We start from the raw sequence: 25433 nt of genomic DNA on the forward strand, positions 1-25433 counted from the left end.
TAAACATGGATAAAATTTTGTATTCAGTTTGAACCTTTGATATTGTAGACATGGAAAATTTAATGGATCAAGCTAAATATACTACAAGACCTCTTGAAATTCTAGGAGTTTGTCAGTGTTGTTTGGAGGCTATTCTACCAAAGTCCAGCATTGGAAGCTACTCTATCCTAACCCTAGGTCATTCCTATAAAAAGGGTTACGTATTTTCTTAAAAAGATATCTCAAAAAAATGGAGATCATCTCAAAAATTCCATAAACTCAAGTGATATTTCCAAAGAGATCAAGATGTGGCCGGATAGACATAAATTTATGGAGATCAAATACATCCCATGAAGGTTTGCATTATCCTACATTCGAGAAATACGCAGCTTCAGCCCTCGAATTATGGAGATAATCCGGAGAGAAGAAATTATTCTACATTCGAGAAATACGAAGAATGAAGGGAGAAATAAAATTATACTCAGAATTGATTAGTAAAAATATTTTTCTCTTATTTTGTGATTGCAATTTATTTTTAAATTAGTTGCAAACAGATATGATAATGCAAAAGGGTATTTGAGGGCTAATATTATAATTTTAATAACTTTATCCGTGTATTGAAAAAAAAATGATCTTACCATGTGGCTCAATAGAATAGTGGCTCAATAGAACTTTATCCGTGGATTTCTCATCACAACTGAATTTCCCATTCACTTGCCAACTTGGGTATTTCAGAATAGTTGGCAGCTGCAATGGAATCATGTGTTTGTGTGATGATTTTTTTGCTGTCGTAGGGAATGTAGATATAGTTCTATGGAACCCTTCTATTCAAAAGTTTATAATTTTACCCTTGCCTTTAATTAGGCCTAAGTCACCCCACATGTTTGTACTTGGATTTGGTGCTGATAATTTTTCTAATAATGATGATGATTACAAGTTGGTCAGACTTGTGTATCATAAGAATGATTATGATATATTTTCGCAGTATAATGTTCCTCCTGAGGTTGAAATTTATTCACTCAATACTGGGGTTTGGAGGAGAGTGATAGGAGTTGAGATTAAGCATTGTATGGTGGAGTTTATGTGGTCTCAGGCTTTTGTGAATGGAGCTGTCCATTGGATTGCATATGATGTGGGCGAGAATGGTGGTGTTCGGAGTTTAATTATGTCTTTTAGTATAGCTGATGAGGTGTTTGGGGATATTATGTTACTGGATGCTTTAGCTGGTCAAATTGCAACGAATTTATCGATCATGGTGTTTGAGGGATCCCTTGCTGTTGTTAAGTATGAGAGGGAGATAGATGGTGGTTCATGTGAAGTATGGGTGATGAAGCAGTACGGAGTTTTGGAATCTTGGACAAGATTTTATAGTATAAATTTGGATGATATGGAGAGAGTAGTTGGATTTAGGAATAATGGTGAAGTTTTGTTTTCAACTAGGAGCTATGAGCTGGTTTCTTATGATCCAAATAGTGGACACAAGAAGGATCTTGGTATCCGTGGGAGTTCCCGCTCGTTTTATGTTCAAAATTACATGGAATCACTTGTTTTGCTTCAAGGAGATAATGTAGTTTCGGACGAGTTCTTGGAAGGAATGGGAAGCTTATGGATTGAAGACTAGCTGGACTATAGAACTTCTTGGTGTGCGAAAGAAGAACGTGATTAGAAGGTAAAGTATTTTACCAAGTTCAATCGACATGGAATGTCGCTTTCCGCTAATTCTGTTTCATGGCATAGTGGGAGTGTAAGATGTTTTATCACATTTGCTTCACCTAGTTTAGAGCTATCTAATTATGGCATATTGAATGTTGAACTTTTGCTTTCCCATTTGTTGCCTTATATTAGTTGTTAGTGCACTCTTGTTGTTGTTTTGATGTATTTCTCGTTTAATTATTGTGATTTCATATCTTAATCAAGTGATAGACCTCAGGGGCGGAGCCAGCCTTAAAACTACGGGTTTGGCAGGACCCAATAGCTTGACTCAAACCTTGACTTTGTGTTAAAAAGTTGATGTGAATATGTACCCCGTAAGTAAAAAGGATTATGTTCCATAAGCCGTAAACTAAAATCCTAGCTCCGGCTTTGACGGTCTTTGTCTTTATATGTAGTCAACTTAGTTGCAGAGACAGGAGCCTTTTTACCCTCATACGGTAAGGGTAAGGTCTGTGTACACACTATCCTCCCCAGATCCCACTTATGGGATTTCATTGGGTTTGTTGTTGTTGTTGTTGTTGCTGCACCAAAGGGCCAAAAGTCCTTAGCATCTAAAGTATGCACTGTTGTAACCTTGTCTTCAAAGTATTTTCTATTTTGCTCCATATCTTCTTGATACATTTTGCTCCCTTGCAACCGCACAACAACTAAACGGGTCCTTAATCGAGTACGGCATCACCCCACATTGGAGTTGGATGAGTCCTCTATGTCGTTTCTTCTTGTTGTGGAGGAAATGGAGTTTGATTTATTTGTTATGTGCAAGAGTTTATAAAATCACTTGGTGTTGTATTGTTCAGAAGTATTGGGGAGAGGTAATTAGGCAAGACATGACTATTCTTCAGCTTACTGAGAACATGACCCTTGATAGGAAGGTGTGGAGGTCGAGAATTAAGGTAGTAGGCTAGGTAGTCGAGATGTGTCCTTGCTCATTCCGGTAGTTTTAATGCATCCCTCAGTGTTAGTCTTGTATTTTCTTATTATTAGATTTATGTTATTGCTTACTTTTCTTTCTCTTTGACTTTCTGTTTGATTTGCTGGTGTTGTTACTTGCTGTTACTCTTTCTTCTCTATCTTTCCTGAGCCGAGGGTCTTTCGGAAACAACCTCTCTATCTTTTTCGGGTAGGGGTAAAGTCTGCGTACATTTTACCCTCCCCAGATTCTATTAGTCGGATTACACTAGATTGTTGTTATTGTCGTCGTCCTATTCTTCTTGTCTAACAAGACAGTTTAGTATGAAAGGTAAAGGGAATTAGTATCAACAGTCTGAGAATGAAAAGAATTAAGCTGACATATATTAGATGAATTATAGCAGCGAGCTGTTATTCATCTAACATCTTCATTCATCTAACTTCTATTTCAAATAATCTTTAGAAATTTAGAGAAATCTTCAGAAGCCTCTGCCTCTTTATATGGAAAATGGCACCCAAATGCAGAGCTTGAGTTTATACTATCACTTAAAATTTCCTTCATCTGATATCTGCCTATTAAAGCTGAAGCATGCAACAGAAACAACCAAGAGGGCAAAGGGCAACCCGGTGCAGTAAGCTTCCGCTATTTGCGGGGTTTAGAAAGGGCCGAACCATAAGAGTTTATTTTACACAACCTTACCCTGCATTACTACAAGAGGTTGTTTTCACGGCTTAAACCCGTGACCTCCTGGTCACATGGCTGCAACTTTACCAGTTACGCCAAGGCATCCTTTCAAAAACAACCTAGAGCAAGTTTTGAAATACTTTAAAATATCATATCTAGGATTTGAACTTGTGATTTAAAATAATTTTTGAACCCCCTTACCATTACAATAGCATCTTTTCTTATATTAAAGGGATTCAATATTTAATCATTAATAATGTCCTTTTCAACATGACTGTCAGTATTTATTGTTATTTAAGTACAATGTCGTCCAAGGTTTTAACTACATTCCTATTTATTTAGCATTTATATACCCTTCTAGTTTCCAATCAAATAATGAGAGAAAGTGCAACTAGGAAGTACAAAGATTTTTTATTCCTGGAAATGGATTTCACAATCTTGTGCAATTTATTGTCTTGCTTTTGACGTTTATCTATTCACATAAAGTTCCCATAATACTGCTTTACTATATGATTGACCAAATAACTAAATCTAATCAATGATGAAGTTGAAGATATTCTCAAGTCCGCACACGCCGAATTTTCTGTTCACACCGAATTATTAGGTAAAAACATTTGGGATCACGAAAGAGTTTCGTGGGATAGTCGCGATTCATATCCTCTTAATGAGAGTTTTTGGGTTCGAACCTTGAAAATATTAGAACTTTTAATAGGGAGTATTTACCCCGTAATGATCCGATTCAGCACAAATCAAATTAGTCGAGTTGATGAATTTCAAATGTCGAATAATTAAAGAAAAGATAGAAAGACTTTGGTGTGAAATCTATTGAATAGATTAAAAATTATAGATGTGCAATTGGATTTTCTACAACAACCTAGCAGCTTTCATATGGTAGTGACTAGTGGTGGGAGCAAGATTTTCACTAAGGGGATTCAAAAAATAAAAAAAGTAAACACGTGAAGACGCTAAGGAGATTCAACATCTATTATATATATATGGAAAGATTGACTTTATATATACTGTGTAATTTTCGACAAAGGGGATTCGGACGGTGCACCTAGCTCCGCCCCTTGTAGTGACAGGCTTAATCCAATATCAGCCACAAATCGTTATTGGCCTAATAATTCATGTACGAAAGTCACCTCTTGAGTCACCAGAAGCAATAGTTTTTGTCACGTGCAATATTTCTATATATTGATAAGCCAAACCTACTCTCTGTATTTCTCAACCAAAAGCTACAATGGAGTTGGAATAACTTTCAAATAGTAGCTGCGTTGGAATGCAGCTGAAGGGGGAGAATTGATAAGTTCAGCTGCTGCCAACTACCAATTCTAGAAGTCCACCATTGTTGAAGCCACCAACCCATTCTAGAAGCCACCATTGTTGAAGCCTCCATTGTTGAATGAAGAATTCAACCACCAACCACCTTCTTTAAGGCTATAAATAGAGCCTTATGTTTTACACAGAAACATCAATCCAGAGAGATTGAAATACAATCTAGGAAGAGATTGTGAGAGAGTTTGGTGAGTTTTTTTGTAGAGAGAAATTCTTGGTGTAGATTCTCTGTAATTCTATTCTTGTGAAATAGAGTTGTTTTTCCTCCCAAATAATCTTCATATTGATCCGAGAAGCACAACAAGTGGTATCAGAGCCCTCGATTCTGTGTTCATCGAGAAATATCGGCACACTGAAAATTTCAACCCGGATTTACGTTTTTCGAAACGTGATCTTCGGTGTGTTTTGATCATTTCATTAGATTCCTTGCGTCGATACGAATTCAACGCAATTTTCCGGAGGCCAAACAAAGCTAAAACGAAGAAGTTATGGCAATTTTCTTTCTTCTGCCCAAGGAAGAAGATGATGAATAGTAATTGGCCAGTCAGCGCCACGTCATCATCCAGTCAGCATTTAGGTAGCGCAACGTCAGTATCTAGTCAGCGCCACGTCAGCATCTAGTTAGCGCCCAGTCATCATAATTTTTAGAAATTTATGAAATAACCCCTGAAGTTACTGAAATTATAAATCTGCCCCACAAGTTTAGTATATTTTCGATTTAACCCCAAAAGTTTGGTGTAAATTTTGAAAATTTTCTGGAGGCCCTATTTTGACCCAAGAAGAGTCAATCCTACCATTTTTCACCATTCCGGACGCGTTGGTGAGTTCCGTTTGGTGAGATCCTGCTCCAAAATTTTGACCAAGCCATTTTAAAGACATAATGGAAGAGTCATCATCATCTGGAGCTATGATAAAGCTTACTGCCACAAATTACACATTGTGGAGACCTCGGATGGAAGATCTCCTCAGTTGTAAAGATTTGTTTGATCCCATAGAAGCAAAGGGTAGGAACCCCGATTCCACCAAAGAAGCAGAGTGAAAGAAATTAAACAGAAAAATTATCGGTCAAATTCGACAATGGATTGACGATAGCATTTTTCATCATGTTGCACAAGAGACAGAAGCGTATGCCCTCTGGGTGAAGTTAGAAGGGATGTTTCAAGCCAAGACCGCTAGGAACAAAGCCTTGTTGATGAGGCGTTTGGTAAATTTGAAGTTAAAGCACGGAACTTCAGTTGCCGAGCATACCAGTGAGTTTCAGAGCTTGATAAATCAATTATCGTCTGTTGACATGCCGCTCGGGGATGAGATGCAAGCCCTACTACTCCTTAGTTCTCTTCTTGATAGTTGGGAGACGCTGATAGTCTCTCTCAGTAATTCAGCTCCTAGTGGAAATCTGACCATGTCTATGGTTAAAGATGCCTTATTTAATGAAGAAGCCAGAAGAAAGGACATCGATCATGGTGAGTCGCATGCCCTTATTACAGAAAGAGGGAGACAACAAGAAAAAAGTAAAGATAAGAGGAGAGGCAGAAGCAAGAGTAGGGGAAAATCTACAGATGGTAGGAAGTCATCATATGCGTGCTACCACTGTGGAATAAAGGGCCATTTAAAGAAGAACTGCAGAAAATTGCATAAAGAGAAGGAGCAGTTGAAGCAAAAGGATGGAGATGCATTAGTCACTACCCACGGAGAGGTAGCCATTTGTTCCATCCAAGAAGAGACATGCTTTCACGTCTCAAGTCAAGAAGAAAACGAATGGGTGGTAGATACTACAGCATCATACCACGCCACATCCCGAAAAGATTTCTTCACAACATACAAAGCAGGAGACTTTGGAGTAGTGAAGATGTGGAACACTTCTTCCTGTGAGATAGTTGGAATTGGTGATATCAAAATACAAACAAATATCAGGAGTACAATGATATTGAAGGATGTCCGTCATATGCCAGATCTTCGTCTAAACCTAATATCAGGTATAGCTCTTGACAAACAGGGCTATGAAAGTTATTTCGGAAAGGCACATGGAAATTGCTGAAAGGGGTTATGATTCTCGCTCGAGGACATATTTGTGGCAACTTATATAAAACTCATGTGAAGGTATGTTCAGACAGCCTCAACGTTATGGAAAAAGAGGCATCTCAAAACCTGTGGCACCAAAGACTCAGTCACATGAGTGAAAAGGGGATATCAATTCTAACGAAAAAGCAGCTTATCAGAATGGACAAGAATGCTGCTTTAGACCTTGTAATCATTGCTTATTCGGAAAGCAACATAGAGTCTCTTTTACATTTTCTTCAACCAGAAAATCAGAGTTACTCAGTCTGGTACACTCTGATATTTGTGGTCCCATGGAGGAGAAGTCACTTGGCGGCACTAGGTATTTTCTGACTTTCATTGATGATGCTTCTCGAAAGGTGTGGGTGTACTTATTAAAGACAAAGGACCGGACTTTTGATTATTTCAAGATATTTCATGCCATGGTAGAGCGTGAAACGGGAAAGAAATTAAAATGCCTTCGCTCAGATAATGGAGGCGAGTATACTTCCAAGGAGTTCGATTCCTATTGCAAGAGACAAGGGATTCGACATGAAAAGATGGTCCCACGCACCCCACAACACAATGGAGTAGCCGAGAGAATGAACCGAACAATTATGGAAAGAGTCAGAAGTATGATCAGTATGGCAAAGCTGCCTAAGCCATTCTGGGGAGGAGCTGTTCGCGCCGCCTGCTACCTAATCAACCGGTCACCATCAGCCCCGTTGAATTTTGAGGTTCCAGAGAAAATATGGTCTGGTAAGAATCCCTCATATTCTCACTTAAGGGTATTCGGTTGTTTAGCACATGCACATGTATCCAAGGAGCTCAGGAAGAAGCTTGATGGTAGAACTATACCATGTATCTTCATAGGCTATGGAGATGAAGAATTTGGGTATAGATTATGGGATCCAATACAGAAGACGGTGATCAGAAGTAGGGATGTTGCATTCCACGAAAACCAGACAATTGAAAACATTGAAAAGCCCACAATGTCTTATGAAAGAGGTTCCAGTGCCCCAAAAGTTGGTCCAGATCCACTACCATTGCAATTTGACACAAATAGCATGGGGGAGCATGAAACAGTACCAGAAGCAGAACAGGAGGATGTTTGGCAGGGGGAGGCACAAACCCCTCAGGAAACTACAGAACCATCACAGGGGAACGATGACGGTACTAATAATCAACAACCTCGTCGATCTGAACGAGGTCAGATTCCATCAACTCGATACCCAGAAACCGAGTATATTCTAGATGGAGAACCAGAGAGTTTCCATGAAGCTATATCTCATAAGGATAAAGAAAAATGGCTGCAAGCAATGACCGAAGAGATAAACTCTTTACAGAAAAACAACACTTATGAGATTGTGAAACTTCCACAAGGAAAGAAGGTACTGAAGAGTAAATGGGTATTCAAGCTCAAGAAAGATGGCAGAGGAAAGGTGGTGAAGCACAAAGCCCGATTAGTAGTCAAAGGATTCCTACAGAAAAAGGGAATTGACTTTGATGAAATATTTTCACCAGTTGTAAAATTGACTTCAATACGCATCATCCTTGGATTGGTAGCCAGTTTGAATTTGGAGCTTGAACAAATGGATGTCAAGACAACATTTCTTCATGGTGATCTAAATGAAGAAATCTATATGGAGCAGCCGGAAGGTTTTGAGGTTTCAGGAAAAGAAAACCTCGTCTATAAGCTTACAAAAAGTTTATATGGCCTAAAGCAAGCACTGAGGCAGTGGTACAAAAAGTTTGACTCATTTATGGTAAGTCAAGGATATAAAAGGACTGCTGCAGATTAGTGTGTTTACATTCAGAGATTTTCGGATGGCAATTTTGTTGTACTTCTACTTTATGTAGACGGCATGTTGATCGTCGGACAAGATGCAACAAAAATTAGACAGTTGAAGAAAGAACTCTCTAAGTCCTTTGAAATGAAAGACTTAGGTCCAGCTCAACATATTTTGGGATTGCAGATAACTCGAGATAGGAGAAACAAGAAGTTATGGCTATCTCAAGAAAATTACATTGAACGGGTGATCAAACGGTTCAATATGAGTAATTCCAAACCGGTAGGTGCCCCTTTGGCAAATCACTTCAAGTTTAGCAAGAGTTTGTGCCCCTCATCCAAGAAAGAGATTGAGGAGATGTCTACAATTCCATATTCTTCAATAGTTGGAAGTCTGATGTATGCCATGGTTTGCACGAGGCCAGATATCGCACATGCGGTAGGTGTGGTAAGTCGTTTTCTTTCTAACCCTGGAAAGAAACATTGAGAGGCAGTTAAGTGGATTTTCAGGTATCTTAAAGGTACTTCAAAATCAAGTCTGTGCTTTGGGGGGGCTGATCCAGTCTTGGAAGGCTATACAGATTCAGATATGGCCGGAGATCCTGATGGAAGAAAATCAACCTCAGGATATGTTTATACTTTTGCAGGGGGAGCTGTGTCATGGCAGTCAAGATTGCAAAAGTGTGTTGCATTATCCACAACTGAAGCAGAGTATATTGCTATAGCGGAAGCTGGAAAAGAAATGTTGTGGCTAAAGCGGTTTCTCCAAGAACTAGGGATAAATCAAACATAGTATAAGATACATTGTGATAGTCAAAGTGCAATTGATTTAAGCAAAAACTCAATGTATCATTCTCGGACAAAGCACATCGACATTCGCTATCACTGGATACGCGAGGTGATGAATCAACAACTGTTGAAACTAATGAAGATCCATACGAAGGAGAATCCAGCAGACATGTTAACAAAGGTGGTCACTCAAGAAAAGTTAGAGCTGTGCAGAGACATAGTTGGAATAACTTTCAAATAGTAGTTGCGTTGGAATGTAGCTGAAGGGGGAGAATTGATAAGTTCAGCTGCTGCCAACTACCAATTCTAGAAGCCCACTATTGTTGAAGCCACCAACCCATTCTAGAAGCCACCATTGTTGAAGCCTCCATTGTTGAATGAAGAATTCAACCACCAACCACCTTCTTTAAGGCTATAAATAGAGCTTTATGTTTTACACAGAAACATCAATCCAGAGAGATTGAAATACAATCCAGGAAGAGATTGTGAGAACAAAAAGAGAGTTTGGTGAGGTTTTTTTGTAGAGAGAAATTCTTGATGTAAATTCTCTGTAATTCTATTCTTGTGAAATAGAGTTGTTTTTCCTCCCAAATAATCTTCATATTGATTCGAGAAACACAACACACACTCCCTCTCACATATTTTGATCATATGTGGTTAGCTTTCAACCGTATGCGGCGAATTTTATTCTACAAGCACCCCATTTCCAGATCCGATTTTGTCCAAACTATTATTCCTAGTCTTAAAGATTCACTCTCCCTCGCTCTCAAACACTATATACCCTTAGCTGGCAACGTTGCTTGTCCACTAAGTTCTAGCGGTTATTCTGAGCTGCGTTATGTAACAGGGGATTCCGTATCTGTTACCTTTTCTGAGACTGATATGGATTTTAATTATCTCATTAGTAACCATCTCCGAAATGCTAAGGCTTTTTATCACTTTGTTCCTCAGTTGGCAGAACCTAAGCATGCATCAGGGGTCCAATTAGCCCCGGTCTTAGCTATTCAAGTGACACTTTTTCCGAATCTTGGCATATCCATTGGTTTCACTAACCATCACGTCGCTGGTGATGGAGCTACTATATTAGGGTTCATAAGGGCATGGGCGTCTCTCAACAAATTCGGTGGAGATGAACAATTCTTAGCTAAAGAGTTAATTCCATTTTATGATAGGTCCGTAATCAAAGACCCTCATGGACAAGGGATGTCTATATGGGATGAAACGAAGAAAAATAAGCTTGAGATGTGTGACATTTGTGACTCCTCCTGATAAGGTTCGAGGTACATTTATTATAACACGGGATGTCATCGGGAAGCTCAAGAATTTAATGTTGTCAAGACGACCAAACCTAACTCATGTAACATCTTTCACAGTAATGTGTGCTTATGTATGGACTTGCTTGATAAAATCAGAGGACTCGATCAGAGAAGAGATAGAAGAAAATGTGACAGAGTTCTTCGGATGTGTAGCAGATTGCAGATCGCGTCTCAATCCACCACTTCCTCAATCTTATTTCGGGAATTGCCTAGTGACGCTCATTGCAAGAGCAAGTCATGTTGAATTAGTAGGAAAAGAAGGCTTTACAATTGGAGAAACCATTCAGAAAAGGATGAAGGATGAAGATTATATCCTTACTGGGGAGTGGTTCAAGGAATTTTGCTCCGAAGACATGAAACGGTCGCTTACTATTGCTGGATCACCAAAGCTTGACTTATATGCTGTTGATTTTGGCTGGGGAAAGCCAGAAAAGTTAGAGTTTGTTTCTATTGACAATGGTGATGGCATATCAATGTCCCTCAGCAAGTCCAAGGACTCTAATGGAGATTTAGAGATTGGTTTGTCTTTGCCCAAAACTCGAATGAATGCTTTTGCTGCTATGTTCACTCACGGGCTTAGCTTTCTATAGGAAGCCTGGTTAACATTATACTTTTACCACAAAACAGCGTTGCCGTTTTAAGTGTTCTATTGGATTTGATTAGAGATGAAACACTTCAAATTGTAGCTACAATAATGGGATACTTGCTAGTATTAGTGAAGATCAGAATCCTTATCTTTATCAAAATAGTGTAGTGTTGTATCTAAATTGATGTTATCCAAATGATAAATTGTTACACATAATCTTGATGCATAATAAGAAATTACTGAATGTTGAATATGTTCTTGTCCTCGTATCTTTTATTAATTGATTCTTTTCATTTGATGCCAAAAGTACGAATTTACCAAGCTTGATTTACCATTTAGTTTATGTGGATTTTGAAACTACCGGCAATACCTAACAGGTATTACCTCCAAAATCCATAACTTTGTCACTAAGATAGTTCATTAAGTCCATTATATCTTTAAATCGTCTCGTTAGAATTTTTGTACTTATTTGTAATTCGATTGGACTTAAATTTGTTGCACTTATGATTATACTCTTATTTTATATTCTAGTATCATGTATGTCTTACTTTTAAAAACAAGCAAATGCAATGGCCAAACATAAATTGGTCTTCTAAATTTATCTTCTTATCTTGGTGTCTGAGCATTTAAACGATCTACCATGGCTTTCCCTCTTCTTCATCTGCTCAAACAATTCCAACTAAATCTACTTTTGGCGTTCCATATCCTCCTCCAACTGTCACAAACATCAAGAGGTTTGTACCTATTGAATTCACTTATCCAACCGAAGGGAAGGCAAAATTGTCTCAGTGTGACCTATAGGTTACAAGTTCGAATCGTGGAATCAGCCTGTGATACACTTAGGGTAGACTGCCTACATCACACCTCTTGGGGTGCGGCCCTTTCCCGGACCCTATGAGAACGTGGGGATATTTTGTGAATGGGGATGCTTCGTGGTGGGTAGTTCGTGGAAGCAAAGTCACTATGCCACTTACAGTATCCCGTTGCGTAATTAAGTTGTTTGCAAAGAATTCTGCCCGGCACTCGATGTAATGAGATGATTTGAATATTTTTTTGTTTGGACGGGTAGTTAAAATAAGCTCAAGCTTTTTAAAAAAAAACCATATCCAACGCAGAGGCGGATTCAGAATTTAAACTTTATGGGTTCAACTTTTCAGAGTTTAACATTGAAGCAATTATATTTTTAAAGTTATGAGTTCGTATCTACTATTTTCATAATTTTAACGAATTTTTATACATAAATACTTACTCCGTCTCGAAACTTATGAGTTAGTCGACATACTACATCCACCCCTGAATTCCAACGGTATATGTATAATCAAAGTTGGGCAGCAAAAGCTACAAAGCAATGAGCACTTATTCTTCAAACTTCCTACGTTTGCTCTCTTACACAAAGCTCTTAACATCCCACGTTAATCAAGCCCGACATGAACAAGCTCTTTCTCTTTTCTACCAAATTCACTCTACACTCTCCCTTTCGCTCGACCCCTTCGTATTTCCTCTTGCTCTTAAGTCATGCGCTGCCCTTAACTTCTCTCAGCTCGGCACCACCATTCACGCTCACACATACAAAGCATCGTTTACCTCCAACCCCTTTGTTGTTTGCGCTTTAGTCGACATGTATGGTAAGTGTGTCTCACTTGTGTCCGCACGCCAACTGTTCGATGAATCTCCTGACAGAAATGTTGTCGTTTGGAACTCGATGATTTCGCTTCACGCACATTCTAATGATGTTGACAGTGCGTTAGAACTGATTCGAGTGATGGACGTGGAGCCTAATTCTTCCACGTTTAACGCGATTATTGCAGCGTTGGCGGAAACAGAGGATGGGTTTTCTAAGGCCATTTTGTGTTATAGAAAAATGGAAAGAATGGGTCTGAGACCGAATTTGATTACGGTTCTTGCATTGTTACGTGCTTGTCTTGGTATATCAGATGTGAATTTAATCAAACAGATTCATGGGTATTCAGTACGGAATGACATTGATCCAGACCCCCAATTGAGGAGCGGATTAATCGAGGCTTATGGGCGTTGTGGATGTCTTGACAAAGCCCATCATGTGTTTGTTAGTATGAGGAACAGGGATGTGGTTGCTTGGAGTAGTTTGATCTCAGCGTACGCGCTTCAGGGGCAAGCAAGAACAGCACTTGAAGTTTTTAAGGAAATGGAAATGGCCAATGTAAGGCCCGATGGGATAACTTTCCTTGGGGTATTGAAAGCTTGTAGTCATGCTGGATTAGCTGATGAAGCACAAATGTACTTTGCTCGTATGAGAGATCGATATGGTGTCGAAGCAAGCAGTGATCACTATGCTTGTTTGGTAGATGTATTGAGTAGGGCGGGAAGATTGCATCAGGCGTATGATGTTATTAGGCGAATGCCAGTGAAGGTGACTGCTAAAGCTTGGGGTGCACTTCTTGCTTCTTGTCGAACTTATGGAGAAGTCGAGCTGGCAGAAATAGCTGGAAGAGCTTTGTTTGAAGTAGAGCCTGAGAATCCTGCTAATTTTGTGATATTGGCAAGAATTTATGCTAGCAATGGGCGATTTGAGGAAGCAGAAGGACTCAGAAGAGAGATGATCAAGAGGGGCATGAAAGCAGCTCCTGGTAGCAGTTGGGTTGTTCATCAAGATTGACTTTTCAGTTGTTTTTTTGGGTGGTGGGGATGAGGGTTTCGGCAGAGGCGGATGCAACGTTTTGGCACCGGGTTCATTTGAACCCAGTACTTTCGACACAGAGCATAAATTTGTGTAAAAATTTATCAAAATTGAAAACAAATAGTAGATATTAACCCATAATTTTAAAAATAAGATGGGTTTAATATTAAGTGAATCCGTATAATTTAAATCCTGAACCTGCCTCTAGTTTTTGGAGGTAGAAGAAAAAGTGAACATTGTAGCCAAGAGCTCTTCCCCAATTAGAAAGGCAACTGGTGAGTGTACTAACAATTTTGATGTAATTTGTACAACAGTTTGAAATATGAATTTGGAAAATTCATCAAAGAAGCTGCTCTTTGTTCTGTGCTTTGCCTTTTGCGGAAAGCTGGTCTAAGTCTGATGACATTCTGCTTGATTTCCAATGCTTAATGTAATTTACAATATCCAAATGAGAGCACCACTGATGATTGCTCCATGTGATATAATATCCAGTCGATTTTGTGTAAATTAAAGCATGTCTTATGTAATGACCGTAAAATTTGTGTGTGACCATCTTGTCTAAAAGTTTAATCTATTAGAGAGAACACACATTTATTTATTAATTTTGTCTTCAACACGTCCCTCACGTGCATGCTTGATTCTTTTTGATGAGCCAAGCACGTGAAAATTATTTTTGATATTGGGTGGCGGTGAGATTCGAACTCAGGACCTCTGTCTGCTCTAATACTATGTTGATGTGTGTGACTATCTCTAAGCTTTCAGATGAAATTGTCACACACTTCAACAATGACATCCTTTTACGAGAAGTAAAAAAGTCCAAATTTAATTCTATTGTGAGGTATAACAAAACATTTTCTTTTTGGAACGGTTCTCAATTCTATTGTGAGGTATAATAAAACACACTTCAACACCGCTTATTGTTACAATAATATATTTATTTATTCACTTCTTCTAATATTAACACTGCGTACAAAAATTATACGCCACTGCATCTTTGGTGCCTTTAACACACTCCATTTTCAAGGATGAATTTTTACACACCAAAACTTAATGTAATCCAAAACGTATCATTTACACACGTATTTGGCGTCTGACTTCCAGCAATTTTATATCATGCACTAATAATGTTGTAACACGTATCATTAACTTAAAAATTAGGTACTTAAAATTATTATACCATAAGTGATAAATTTATATTTTCAGTGATGGCAGCATTTGGTACATCGCTATGTTAAACAATTTTTTTTACAATGAATACTGTGGAATGAAAAATTAAAGAATAAATCAAACATTAAAAGAAAATTTCCGACCTACCGGATTCAAACCAGTGACCTAAGGATTAGCTGTTTGATCAAACTACAGTCCTCCGCTCTACCAACTGAGCTAAGGTCGGATTTACTTACGAAATGTTCCGAAATTTCAGTATTTAAGAAACAAAGACGTGATTCTTGTTCCCAATAATTTATTATACTATACAAGATAAAGAGAACCAAAAGAAATTGATACGCATGTACTACTTTCAATTTTTAAATGTTGCATGAATGGAAACTCAAACTTTTCTAGATTATAGAGTATTTCTCTCCTTACTCTTTCATGTGGAAGATTTATTCTTTTTTAATTTTTTTGCCTCATCATTTCTATTCTATATCATCTGGTTTATTAACGTACAAGGGATATTACCTTTAAAATCCATAAAGAAAGCAATATAATCTTCTAAAAGTTTTCTCGGACAAAGAATAATTCACAGACGATACTGTAAGATTATACGAAAATCAAATTTTGATCTAAAATCAAGTGAATTAATTTTTTTCCGGCAAAAAAGAAAGTTTTACATCCTTGTATTGCTCCCTTGAGCATTAGAAATTCAAAGCTTTAATTATCTGAAATTGGATTTAGGATAAAGTTTATGTAGACGAGAGTATGCGCTCATGTATACATCCGAAAAGGTTTTAGATACAAAATTAATTATATCTTCACTTATATAGCAAGAAATATTCTAAATTGCCAAAGGTGACACGTAGTCTGGTCCTTTGATTACATAATATTTACTCTGATTTTGTTTTTGCATTAGGAGGAAAGAAAAAACAAACAAACAAAAGTGTAAGAATGTTCGAGGGCGCGTTGTTCCTCTAGGCAGGTGTCACACCTCCTTTCTACCACCCGAAGGTAATATAAGGGAGTTTTTCCAATTAAAGTGACATTATTCGAAATGAGATTATTTTATTTATTTTTCATAGTCGCCACTTGAAATAATTTAGAGTGCCCCAAGTCACCGATTTATTTTAAAGTTCCAAATCGAGGAAATTTCGACTTTACTTTATAAGTCTGCGAACTAGAAATTCTAGATAAGGAATTCTGTTAACCCGGGAGAAGGTGTTAGGCATTCCCGGGTTCCGTGGTTCTAGCACGGTCGCTTAACCTATTAATAATTGGCATATTATCTGATTTATTACACGTTTTAAACCCACTGTGCATTTTTAACTTTATAACCGCTTTTAATTAATTTATGGAATTATTCTGGAACAAGTTACGATTGTCATACACTTGTTTGTTTGATACACATTGCGAATCATGTCACAAGAACCGTACCCACAATCTACAACACGTTTAATTTATTAAAGTTATTAGAAGTTTTGATCGGGTCACATAAATGTACCTCCGAATTTGGAAATTAGGTATCACAACTCTATCACGGGAACCGTACCCGTAGCTATAATAATTTTATTGTAACGCACCTAAAGCAAGCTGCAAATGTTTAAAAAGATGTTTTACTATACTAAATTAATACTTAGTGTGATGGCCATAAGTTATGGGTTTTATTGATGGCACTCCTCGATTTATTTTTTAAAAATTTGCACCTAATTAAAGCAAGCTACGGATGTTCATATTTGAAACTAATTTAAAATTAGGTATTATAACTACACCACGGAAACCGTACTCGAAGTTGTGATGATTTATTTAATGACGCCTAAAGCAAGCTACAATATTCATGAATTATTCTTTCTAAGACTACTTTGAGATTATTATGAGGCCATTGGTTATGGAAATTATTATGGAAAAATAAATTAGCTATAGGGAAGTGTTTGATATCTTGGATTAATTTCTATCTAAACCCATATACACTTTAAAAGGGGTCAATTCCTACGAAATCCAAACAGAATCTTCAACATTCCAAAACCAAATAATCGTGAGATGCAACAAAGGTTTAACTGACAATTTTATTAAGTCAAACTAAAACAAAATAATGTGAAGCTCAAAGATACAGAGATAAACTAAAACATCATGAAATTTGCTCCTGTTTTGTGTTTTTTTTTTAAAAAAATAATTATTTCATTGCCTAATAGTTTCCGCTGTATAAAAAAAATGAATCTTTACATTCAACGTATTCTCATTCATTACTAACAAATTAACGTAAATAAGAGTATCAACAATTCACATGGCCAAGCATTAATTTGATTAATTTCAGAAGAGGAATTTCAATTATAAAACCCATAAACACATGTATCCACCCTAATTACATGAATAATTATTTATAGCGGCCGAGAATTTAGACATGAGAAAAATTTCAGCTACACAGCCAAAACAAATTCAGAATAATTCTTTGACTAGGCTTCAAGGCATTCTTAGCAATCACTAATATCCAACTTAAATCTTCAAATTTAAGCACTTAAACCGAACAAATCAGATGGAAAGGAATCTAGTAGCCAACCATAACGAACCCACAAAAATCAAACATAGATTCAGCAAACAGTTCGAGTCTTCATTCATACAATTAAGGAAGGATTACAAAGTGAGCATTCACATACCTAGCGGCAAGTGAAACAAATTCAAAAATCGAATAACAACCAGAATACTCCGACAATGGAGCTCAGCCGCGACAGACTAGAAATCAGCAGTTGAAAGTAGACAGCCTTTCCATAACTCAAGTAGCATGAAATTCGAAATTTAACAGGAATGTCGATTACGAACGGAGACGGCGAACAACCACCGGAGACGCGAACGACATCATAAATCTCGAATCAAACTTGACCTCAATTAAACTCCATCCCTAACATCCAAAAATCTAACGAAAGGAATACCAATTTCATTTTTTGGTTTCTGAAGCTAAAGGAAAAAATCTAGGAGAACTTGACCCCCCCTTTTTTATATATCAAAAACTAAAATCAGAAATTAGAAGGTGACAAATCCAAAAACCAAAACCCAGTTCTCCCTAAAATTTTGTCCTTTAAACCTCTCCCTGTTCGTGTAAACTTCCTTTGGAGAAAAAAAAAGTCGCGGCTGATGTTTTTCCATAGTTATCGGCGAAATTTTTTTGTTCTTTTTCGTTGATGCTCTCTTTAGCTCCTTGAGATCCGCCGCCCTTTTGTATTCTCTAAGGAGTGGGTTTTTCTATATTCTGTCTAGGTTTAGAATGTTAGGTCTAGGTCTTTTTTAAAGTGGGAGGGGGGAGGGGGTCCGGTTGGGTAGGCTAATTATTTGGGCTGAATTTTTAGACTGATTTTGTATTAAATTGGCCCAATTTCAAAATAAAAAACTCCCTTGTTCAATTCCCCTTTCTGATTTCCTTTTTCTTTGTTTTTCTCTTTTCTTTTTCTTTAACTAAAATTCCTAAATTAATCTAAATTGTAAAATTAAGCATAATTATCTAATTATAAAATTTTTAACAATTACTTGATCCTACTTAAAAGGGAAAAATGATTAATCTAAAAATTAAACGGTAAAAATGTAAAAATAAATCATTTTTGTGATTTTTATTTTTTAATAAAGCAATTAATTAACTAATTAATCCTAAATATAAAAGAAAAATCTAAGTGCAATGCATGATATTTTGACATTTTTATGATTTTTAACAAAAATTAAACTTGCACAAAATGCAAACAATTAATAAAATCCTACAAAAATCCTATAAAATGGCAAATAATAGGAAAAAAATCTATTTTCTTTGATTTTATAGGAGTATTTCATATAGGGAAAAAATCACGTGCTCACAGCTGCTCCTCTTTGCTCAGAAACATGAAGAGTTTTCGGGCAAAGATAAAGTGAGCAATTACGAGCAATTTTTATCCATTTGAGACTCCATTTGGAAGCATTTTGAAAAAGTTTGACCGAACCTTGCTTCGGAGGTTGCCTACATATCCTTGACTATAAAAGAATCAGGTAGGTGTAGTTCTGGAAGTTTTAGTAGCTGGGACTACCGAGAAACTGTGATTTCACTGCTGTTTCTGCTTGGTGAGCACCTTATTACAATAAAAATGAAAAGCTAAACTAACTAAGCCTATCAACTACGAGTTACAAGATTCCTATCTATAAACCTTCTAAAGCTCGATCTTCAGTCTTGGATGGTTCTTCCTGCAGACTCTAATCTAAATCTTGATGCGCGTTAGATGCAATCGCTGATTCATCCTTCTTCGGCTTTTTGGATCAAGGCGGGACATACAAAACTTGTGCCTTCAATCATAACTTGAGCAGCCCGCATCTTTTCTCCGCTTCTATACTGAAAGTTTAACTTTTTTTCTTTTATTTGGGTTGAGACTTCTTCTTTTGGTCATCTCAAACCTTGTGCCCCACGGTGTAAACCTTTTCAGGCACCAAAGCAAACAAAGGAACGAAATTTTTCTGCCCCAGTTTTCACTAGAAAAATTTCGTGAGTTATTGTAACAAAATCTAAGCTATTTCTTTATTGAAAGCAATTGACATCGGGATTGTGTATCCATGAGAAAAAGATATTATGAAGTGGAGACCCTATATCTAAAATGCAATAAAATGGTGATCAGAGGCCTTAAGTTGGGAATATTACCAGGTTATGCTGGAAAAATGACCGGATTATGCCGGAAAGGTCCTCGGGTTATATCGGGGAAGGTCATCGGGTTATGCCGAAAAAAGTCCTCGGGTTATACAGGGAAAGTCATCGGGTTATGCCGGGGAGGTCCTTGGGTTATGCCGGGGAGGTCCACGGGTTATGCCGGGAAGGTCATCGGGTTATGCTAGAAAAAGGTCATCGGGTTATGCCGTAAAAAGGTCCTCGGATTATGCCGAGGAGGTCCACGGGTTATGCCGGAAAAGGTCCTCGGGTTATGCCGTGTATCAACTAGGGAGTGAAACCCTATACTGGAAAAGACTACCAGGTTAAGCTGGCAACGACTAAGGAATGAGATCCTATGTTGGGAAAACGTAGCTAGAGATTGGGGACCCTAGGCTACCATGTTTTTGAATCTTTCTTATTCTTTTCTTTCATTTTATTCTTCTTTTTTTACTTCACTTTTCATTTTATTCAGGAGAATAAATGAATAGTTTAAAAAGGACTTCTCTTTTCGGGTCAACTTTTGCTACAGAACCGTTTTGGTTTCTGCGTACCTTGTTTTTATTGCACCTGCTTCTTGCGAGGTTATTTTGGACTGCACCTATTTTCCTGTTTTCAAATCAAAGAACAATTTGTCAGTTTAAAATGGTGGTTGGTTTTGTGGCCTTGATTGTTCCGATCACCTGATCTCGACCCAACTCTTTCGATGAAGATTTCAACTGCAACTACTTGTTCTCTGAGAACCGATTTCATTTCTGACTCTGGAGAACCTCTAGCTTTTCCATACTTTTCCATGATGGTTGGTCGGTGGAACTCAACCTTATCGACTTTATTTTGCCTTCGTAGGTCTTTCCCTTTTGACTTCTTTTACTTTTTCTTTCTCTTATTTTAACTTCGAAGCATTGGGAAACTTTTGGCTCCTCAAACTTTGCTGCAACGGCTAGTCACGCGGGACTTAACCTTTTCCAACTTTGTTTCGCCTTCATAGGCCTTTCATTTCTGGATTCTTTCTTCCAACTTCAATTTCATAGCATTTGAGGTACCTTGGCTTTTCAAAACTTTGCCGAGACGGGTAGCCACGTGGGACTCAACTTTTTCAAATTTATTTGCCTTTATAAGCACTTCAATTTGATTTTCTCCTTTCGAGAGTTTTGAATTCGAAGCATCGGCCGCCATGGCCAGTCGAGGTCGACTTAATGTCCATGACGATGCTGGGTGCCTTATTGTGCATTAGCTCGTGCCAAATGAGAACCTTATAAATCAGTCTTGCCACCCTTCTTTGTCTCAGTTTCGGATAGAGTTAGACCGAAAGGTATTCATAGAAAAACAAATAATGGAATGGAGAGTGAGTTTAAACAAGATGTGTCCCTTTCGGGGAAAGGAAGGAAGGACTTATCTGGAGTACATGCGGACTTCAATGAACATGACATGCCTTTTAGACTGGATGCCTGATTTGTGTAAACCGTCTTACTCTCAAAAATTCATCACAACTTTTGCTTCAAAATCGAGAAACCTTGTCAGGACTCTGTTGATGCCGATGGCTATGAGGATCCTCGTTTTGATCTGGGTCCTTTGCGGGTTTTCACGAGCTGACCTCTCCCATTTCTCATTTATCTGCTTACCATCGCCCCATGGTGCCCGTGTGGGTTTTCACCAATAAGACTCTCTCATTTTATTTCTCTGCTTACCATCGCCCCATGGTGTCCGTGTGGGTTTCACCAATAAGACTCTCATTTTATTTCTCTACTTACTATCGCCTCACGGTGCCCATGTTTGTTTTCACCATTAAGACTGTCTCATTTTATTTTTCTCATTTTGTTATATCATATCCAAGTAGGGATGTACAAACCGAACCGAAAAACCGCACCAAACCGAAAAGTCAAACCAAACCGATTAAAAAACCCGACTTGGTTTGGTTTGATTTGGTTTAGTATTGAGTAAAAAAAATCCGAACCAACGCGACATATAAATATATAATTTTTATATATATTTTTAAGATTTTATATAGAATTTTCTTTAAAAAATGTCTAGAAATATTTGGGATTCTCTTGCGGAATATCTATTTTAATAGAATATGAAGTGCTCCATATTTATTGACCTTAAATAATGGGTTGTATGATCACTTTCTTATCAAGTGTTACTAAAATGAGTCTATCTCTTTATTCTTCCATATTCATATCATATGTGAAGTTCTATTAAATTCTTATATCTTTTTTGAATCTAAAGTGGTTATTAATATTTAGGTATCATATTGATTTCTATGTTTAATTACTAAATCGGTTAACCTGAAAGTGTATATCAATGAAACATTATTATCAGACGACTAAAAAAATAATTATTATGCGTTACTAATAGAATTCTCCCATAAGAATATTTTAATCGATAATATGTTTGTTAATTTTTTATATTTTTCCTAAATAGATATTTACTTTTCAAATATTTAACAAAGTAAGATTGAAATAATATGTAAGTAACAAAAAATTCTAAACCCGAAAAACCCGACAAAACCGAACCAATCCAAACCGATATAGTTGATTTGGTTTGATTTTGATAAAAACCGAACCAACCCGGTCCATGTACACCCATATATCCAAGTAACTGTATCCTCCAATTTTGAACATTTTTTACCGGTTGATCCGAAAGACTTGAACCAGATTTAGGGTAAAAAGAATTTGGATTGAATTACAACTTTGGAACCATTCATGCGGGATCATCACCGAACCATTATAACATCTTCCCCAGTTTCACTTTTGGGGAATTTGGATTTTTATTTGGTGTGACTGAATCTCAGAGAGAGGCTGCCTACGTATCCTTTCGGAATCAAGTCGAACGTAATTCAGGGAACTTTGTTTTTGTTTTTTTTTCTTTTTCTGTTTCTTTCTGTTTTGTATTGTTTTCTCTTTCTTTTCCTTTCCTTTTTTTCCTTTTTTCATTTTTTATTTTATTTTCTTTTGTCTTCTTTTCCCCTCTTTTTTGTATCTTTCTTTTTCTTCTCTTTTCATTTTTTTTTCATTTTTCATTCATCCTTTTTTCAATAATAACTTTCAGGTTCCAAAGAGGGTAATCAAAGAATAGTAACCGACTCAAATGGTTTTACAAAAGGGTTAATGGTATTTGGGTAGCGAGAACGAAAGCCTTCATCATCCCAACCGGAGAATATTAATATTGTATAGAGGATCAAACATAGTACATTTTGGCTGCATTTGCATTGACAGTTGTTTCAGGGATATTTCCTTCAATGTGTCCCAAGTAGAACACACTCTTTTGGCAGTATTCTTGTTACCACGTATGGATCTTTCCAATAGCCAATTTTCCTTCAGGTTTCCAACCCTTTTGTTTTATTTCCTTAAACTTATCTTCATTGCAATCTAATTCTTGATTCATTATTTCGAAGTCTGACAACGTCTTAGGATCTGGGTATGAAGTCCGCAAGCATGTCATGTTATTGAAATCTGCATTTAACATAACTAAAAAGAGAATAAGAAAAGAGACATTCCTCGACAATGAAACATTAATTTCATTTGATTTTTTGATTTTCGATTTGATTTTTTTTTCAATTTTTTTAAGATAGAAGGGTTTACATCGGAAAGTAAAACAATAAAGTAAAATATCCGGATCACACCCTAAGATAATCCGGACGTAGAAAGGATAGCAAGACTGCTACCGAGATTCCCATCTGATGGGGAATTTTCATGCTTGGCGACTTTTTTTGGCTTTTCTTCCGTCTCGGCAATGGCTGCAATGGCCTTCAGTGCCGGATTAAATTCCTCATTTTCATAAATCATTCCGACTACTGGCCCATTTGTGAGAGTAGGCAGAGGATTGTTCATAATATTAAGAGCCTCTTTGTCCCGGAGAACGATTCTTTCAGCTTCAATCAATTCTTCAACTGCCCTTTTGAGGGTCAAATAGTCCTCTGTACTGTGTCCCACTGCTCTAAAGTGGTATTCACATCTAGCATTAGCTCGGTGTGAGGGGGACTCGGGATTTGGCCGGTTCGGGGTCACTGGCTGCAATAGATTTAGCCTGATTAACTTTTGGAACAAGCTTGATACGATTCACAAATAAGGGTGAACCGATTCTTTCTGAAAGGCTCTCTTGGGTGAGGATTGTATTGGGGATCATTTGATTGAGGATTATATACAGCTTGGTATGGATGAGCATTTTTGGAAGGTGGAGCTCAGTTTTGTGTATAATGTTGTGGTCGCGTGTCAGGTTGCGCGTTCATCACCGCATAGGGAGGTGGTGCCACGGCATAAGCAACATCTTGAAGGGGATAATAGTATTGATGGACCTCATGAAGCATATATGATTGGCTGAATAACATACAGGCCCTCCTCGAGCTGGAAGCCACCATGGCTCCTTCTTCTCCCCCATTTCCATTTATCAAACCCTCTAAACCATTTTGAACATCTGGTGATGTGGCTTTTAAAAGCGGCATGACTCAAGATTCGACCCGTTTTTAGCCTACTTTCTACCATCTCCCTAATTTTGATAGTTCAGCAAACGACTTTCCAATAGAGGACATCATGTTCTGGAAGTAGTCCGCCTCTTGGGCCTATAGAAAGACTGTGACCATTTCAATTTAGTTCATTAGAGGCTTTACCTTGGCAGCTTGCTCACGCCATTTGACATCATATTCGGGGAAGCTTTCCGCGGTTTTCTTTCTCAAATTGGACAAAGAGTTTCTATCGGGAGCGATGTCCATAGTATACTGGAACTGGCAGACAAAATCTCGGGCCATATCGTCCCACGCATGCCATTGGGTAATTTCTTGATATGTATACCACTCAGAAGCAATTCCGGAGAGGCTTTCCCCACAATAGGCCATTAGCAGCTCCTCTTTTCCACCAACACCCCTCAGCTGGTTACAATATCATTTTAGATGAGCGATCGGTTCTCCATGCCCGTCGTACTTTTCAAATTTTGGCATCTTGAAGCCAGCTGGCAAGTGGACATGGGAAACATACAGAGATCAGAGTATGAGACACTCTTTTGGCCACTTAGACCTTGCATGTTTTCATGCTTTGTTCCAGGCTCTTCATCTTTCGAGCCATTTCCTCTTGCTTGGGATTTTTAACAACCTTTTCTTGCTCCCCCTAGAGATCATATTGCGGAGGTTGAGTGAAAGAGTATGGGGTCACATATGTTATTTCTGATTGAAGTTGTGGACCCTGAAAGGTGAATATTGGAGGCTCAATATACGGCCGTGGTAAAGTTGGTTGTGCTCTGGTGTAGGCTGGTGCTGTCGAGAACAATATTGGAGGTGCCCTGGAAACTGGCCCATGGGGGCGAACCACAGAAGGCATGCCAGGAACATTGGCTAGCATTGGAGGGTGCCCGCATGGGATGAGTGGGTTAGGCACTGGGGCGTTGGTAACCTCACCAGACCTGGGGATCAACTCAGGGAACCCAGGGATTGCACTTGGCGGTTCCCTACCATTAAACCAGGCGTCCCACATTTTCAATATGCGGAGGCGCAACATCTTATTCTCTTTAACAGCTGCTGATTCTAGCTGCAGAATAGCCGATGTCGGGCTATCCTCAAGACCGATGATTGGTAGATTGCTTACGGAGGCCATTTGTGCCTTTGGATCTTGTGAAGGAGGGGAGACTAGACTACCCAAAAAAACCAACCACCAAAACCTGACTAGTTTGCACATCCAACAACTTTGTTAGTTTTGAAACATTTAACATATAGGAAATCACACGTTGGGATGCAATGCACCTAACAGTTAAACGCTTCTACCGTGTGTTTGAACGGTTGCATGTTTCATCCCGGCTTTAACTAGCCCTTTTCACTCTGTACCTCTTTTCTTCATTTCTGCCTCGCTTTAAT

The 25433-nt window shown here is 37.9% G+C and overlaps 2 protein-coding genes and 1 non-coding gene across 3 annotated transcripts; 2 read left to right on the plus strand and 1 right to left on the minus strand.

Annotated features, from left to right (window-relative positions):
* The first annotated feature begins 568 nt into the window (after nucleotides 1–568).
* On the plus strand, nucleotides 569–1763 carry LOC107765629 (F-box/kelch-repeat protein At3g06240-like). Its single transcript, XM_016584297.2, has one exon. It carries the CDS (start codon nucleotides 740–742, stop codon nucleotides 1598–1600), a length of 861 nt encoding a protein of 286 aa, XP_016439783.1. The 5' UTR covers nucleotides 569–739; the 3' UTR covers nucleotides 1601–1763.
* A 10637-nt stretch (nucleotides 1764–12400) lies between these two features.
* LOC107765636 (putative pentatricopeptide repeat-containing protein At1g03510) lies at nucleotides 12401–14139 on the plus strand. Its single transcript, XM_016584305.2, has one exon. The coding sequence runs from the start codon at nucleotides 12487–12489 to the stop codon at nucleotides 13771–13773; it is 1287 nt and encodes a 428-aa protein (XP_016439791.1). The 5' UTR covers nucleotides 12401–12486; the 3' UTR covers nucleotides 13774–14139.
* Nucleotides 14140–15098: 959 nt separating this feature from the next.
* On the minus strand, nucleotides 15099–15187 carry TRNAY-GUA (transfer RNA tyrosine (anticodon GUA)). Its single transcript is given in 2 exon segments — nucleotides 15099–15134; nucleotides 15151–15187. It is a non-coding gene; the product is annotated as a tRNA-Tyr (tRNA).
* Between the last annotated feature and the right edge of the window lie 10246 nt (nucleotides 15188–25433).

Source organism: Nicotiana tabacum, chromosome 1 (genome assembly GCF_000715075.1).
Source record: "Nicotiana tabacum cultivar K326 chromosome 1, ASM71507v2, whole genome shotgun sequence".
In the NCBI taxonomy this organism is placed as follows: Eukaryota; Viridiplantae; Streptophyta; class Magnoliopsida; order Solanales; family Solanaceae; genus Nicotiana; species Nicotiana tabacum.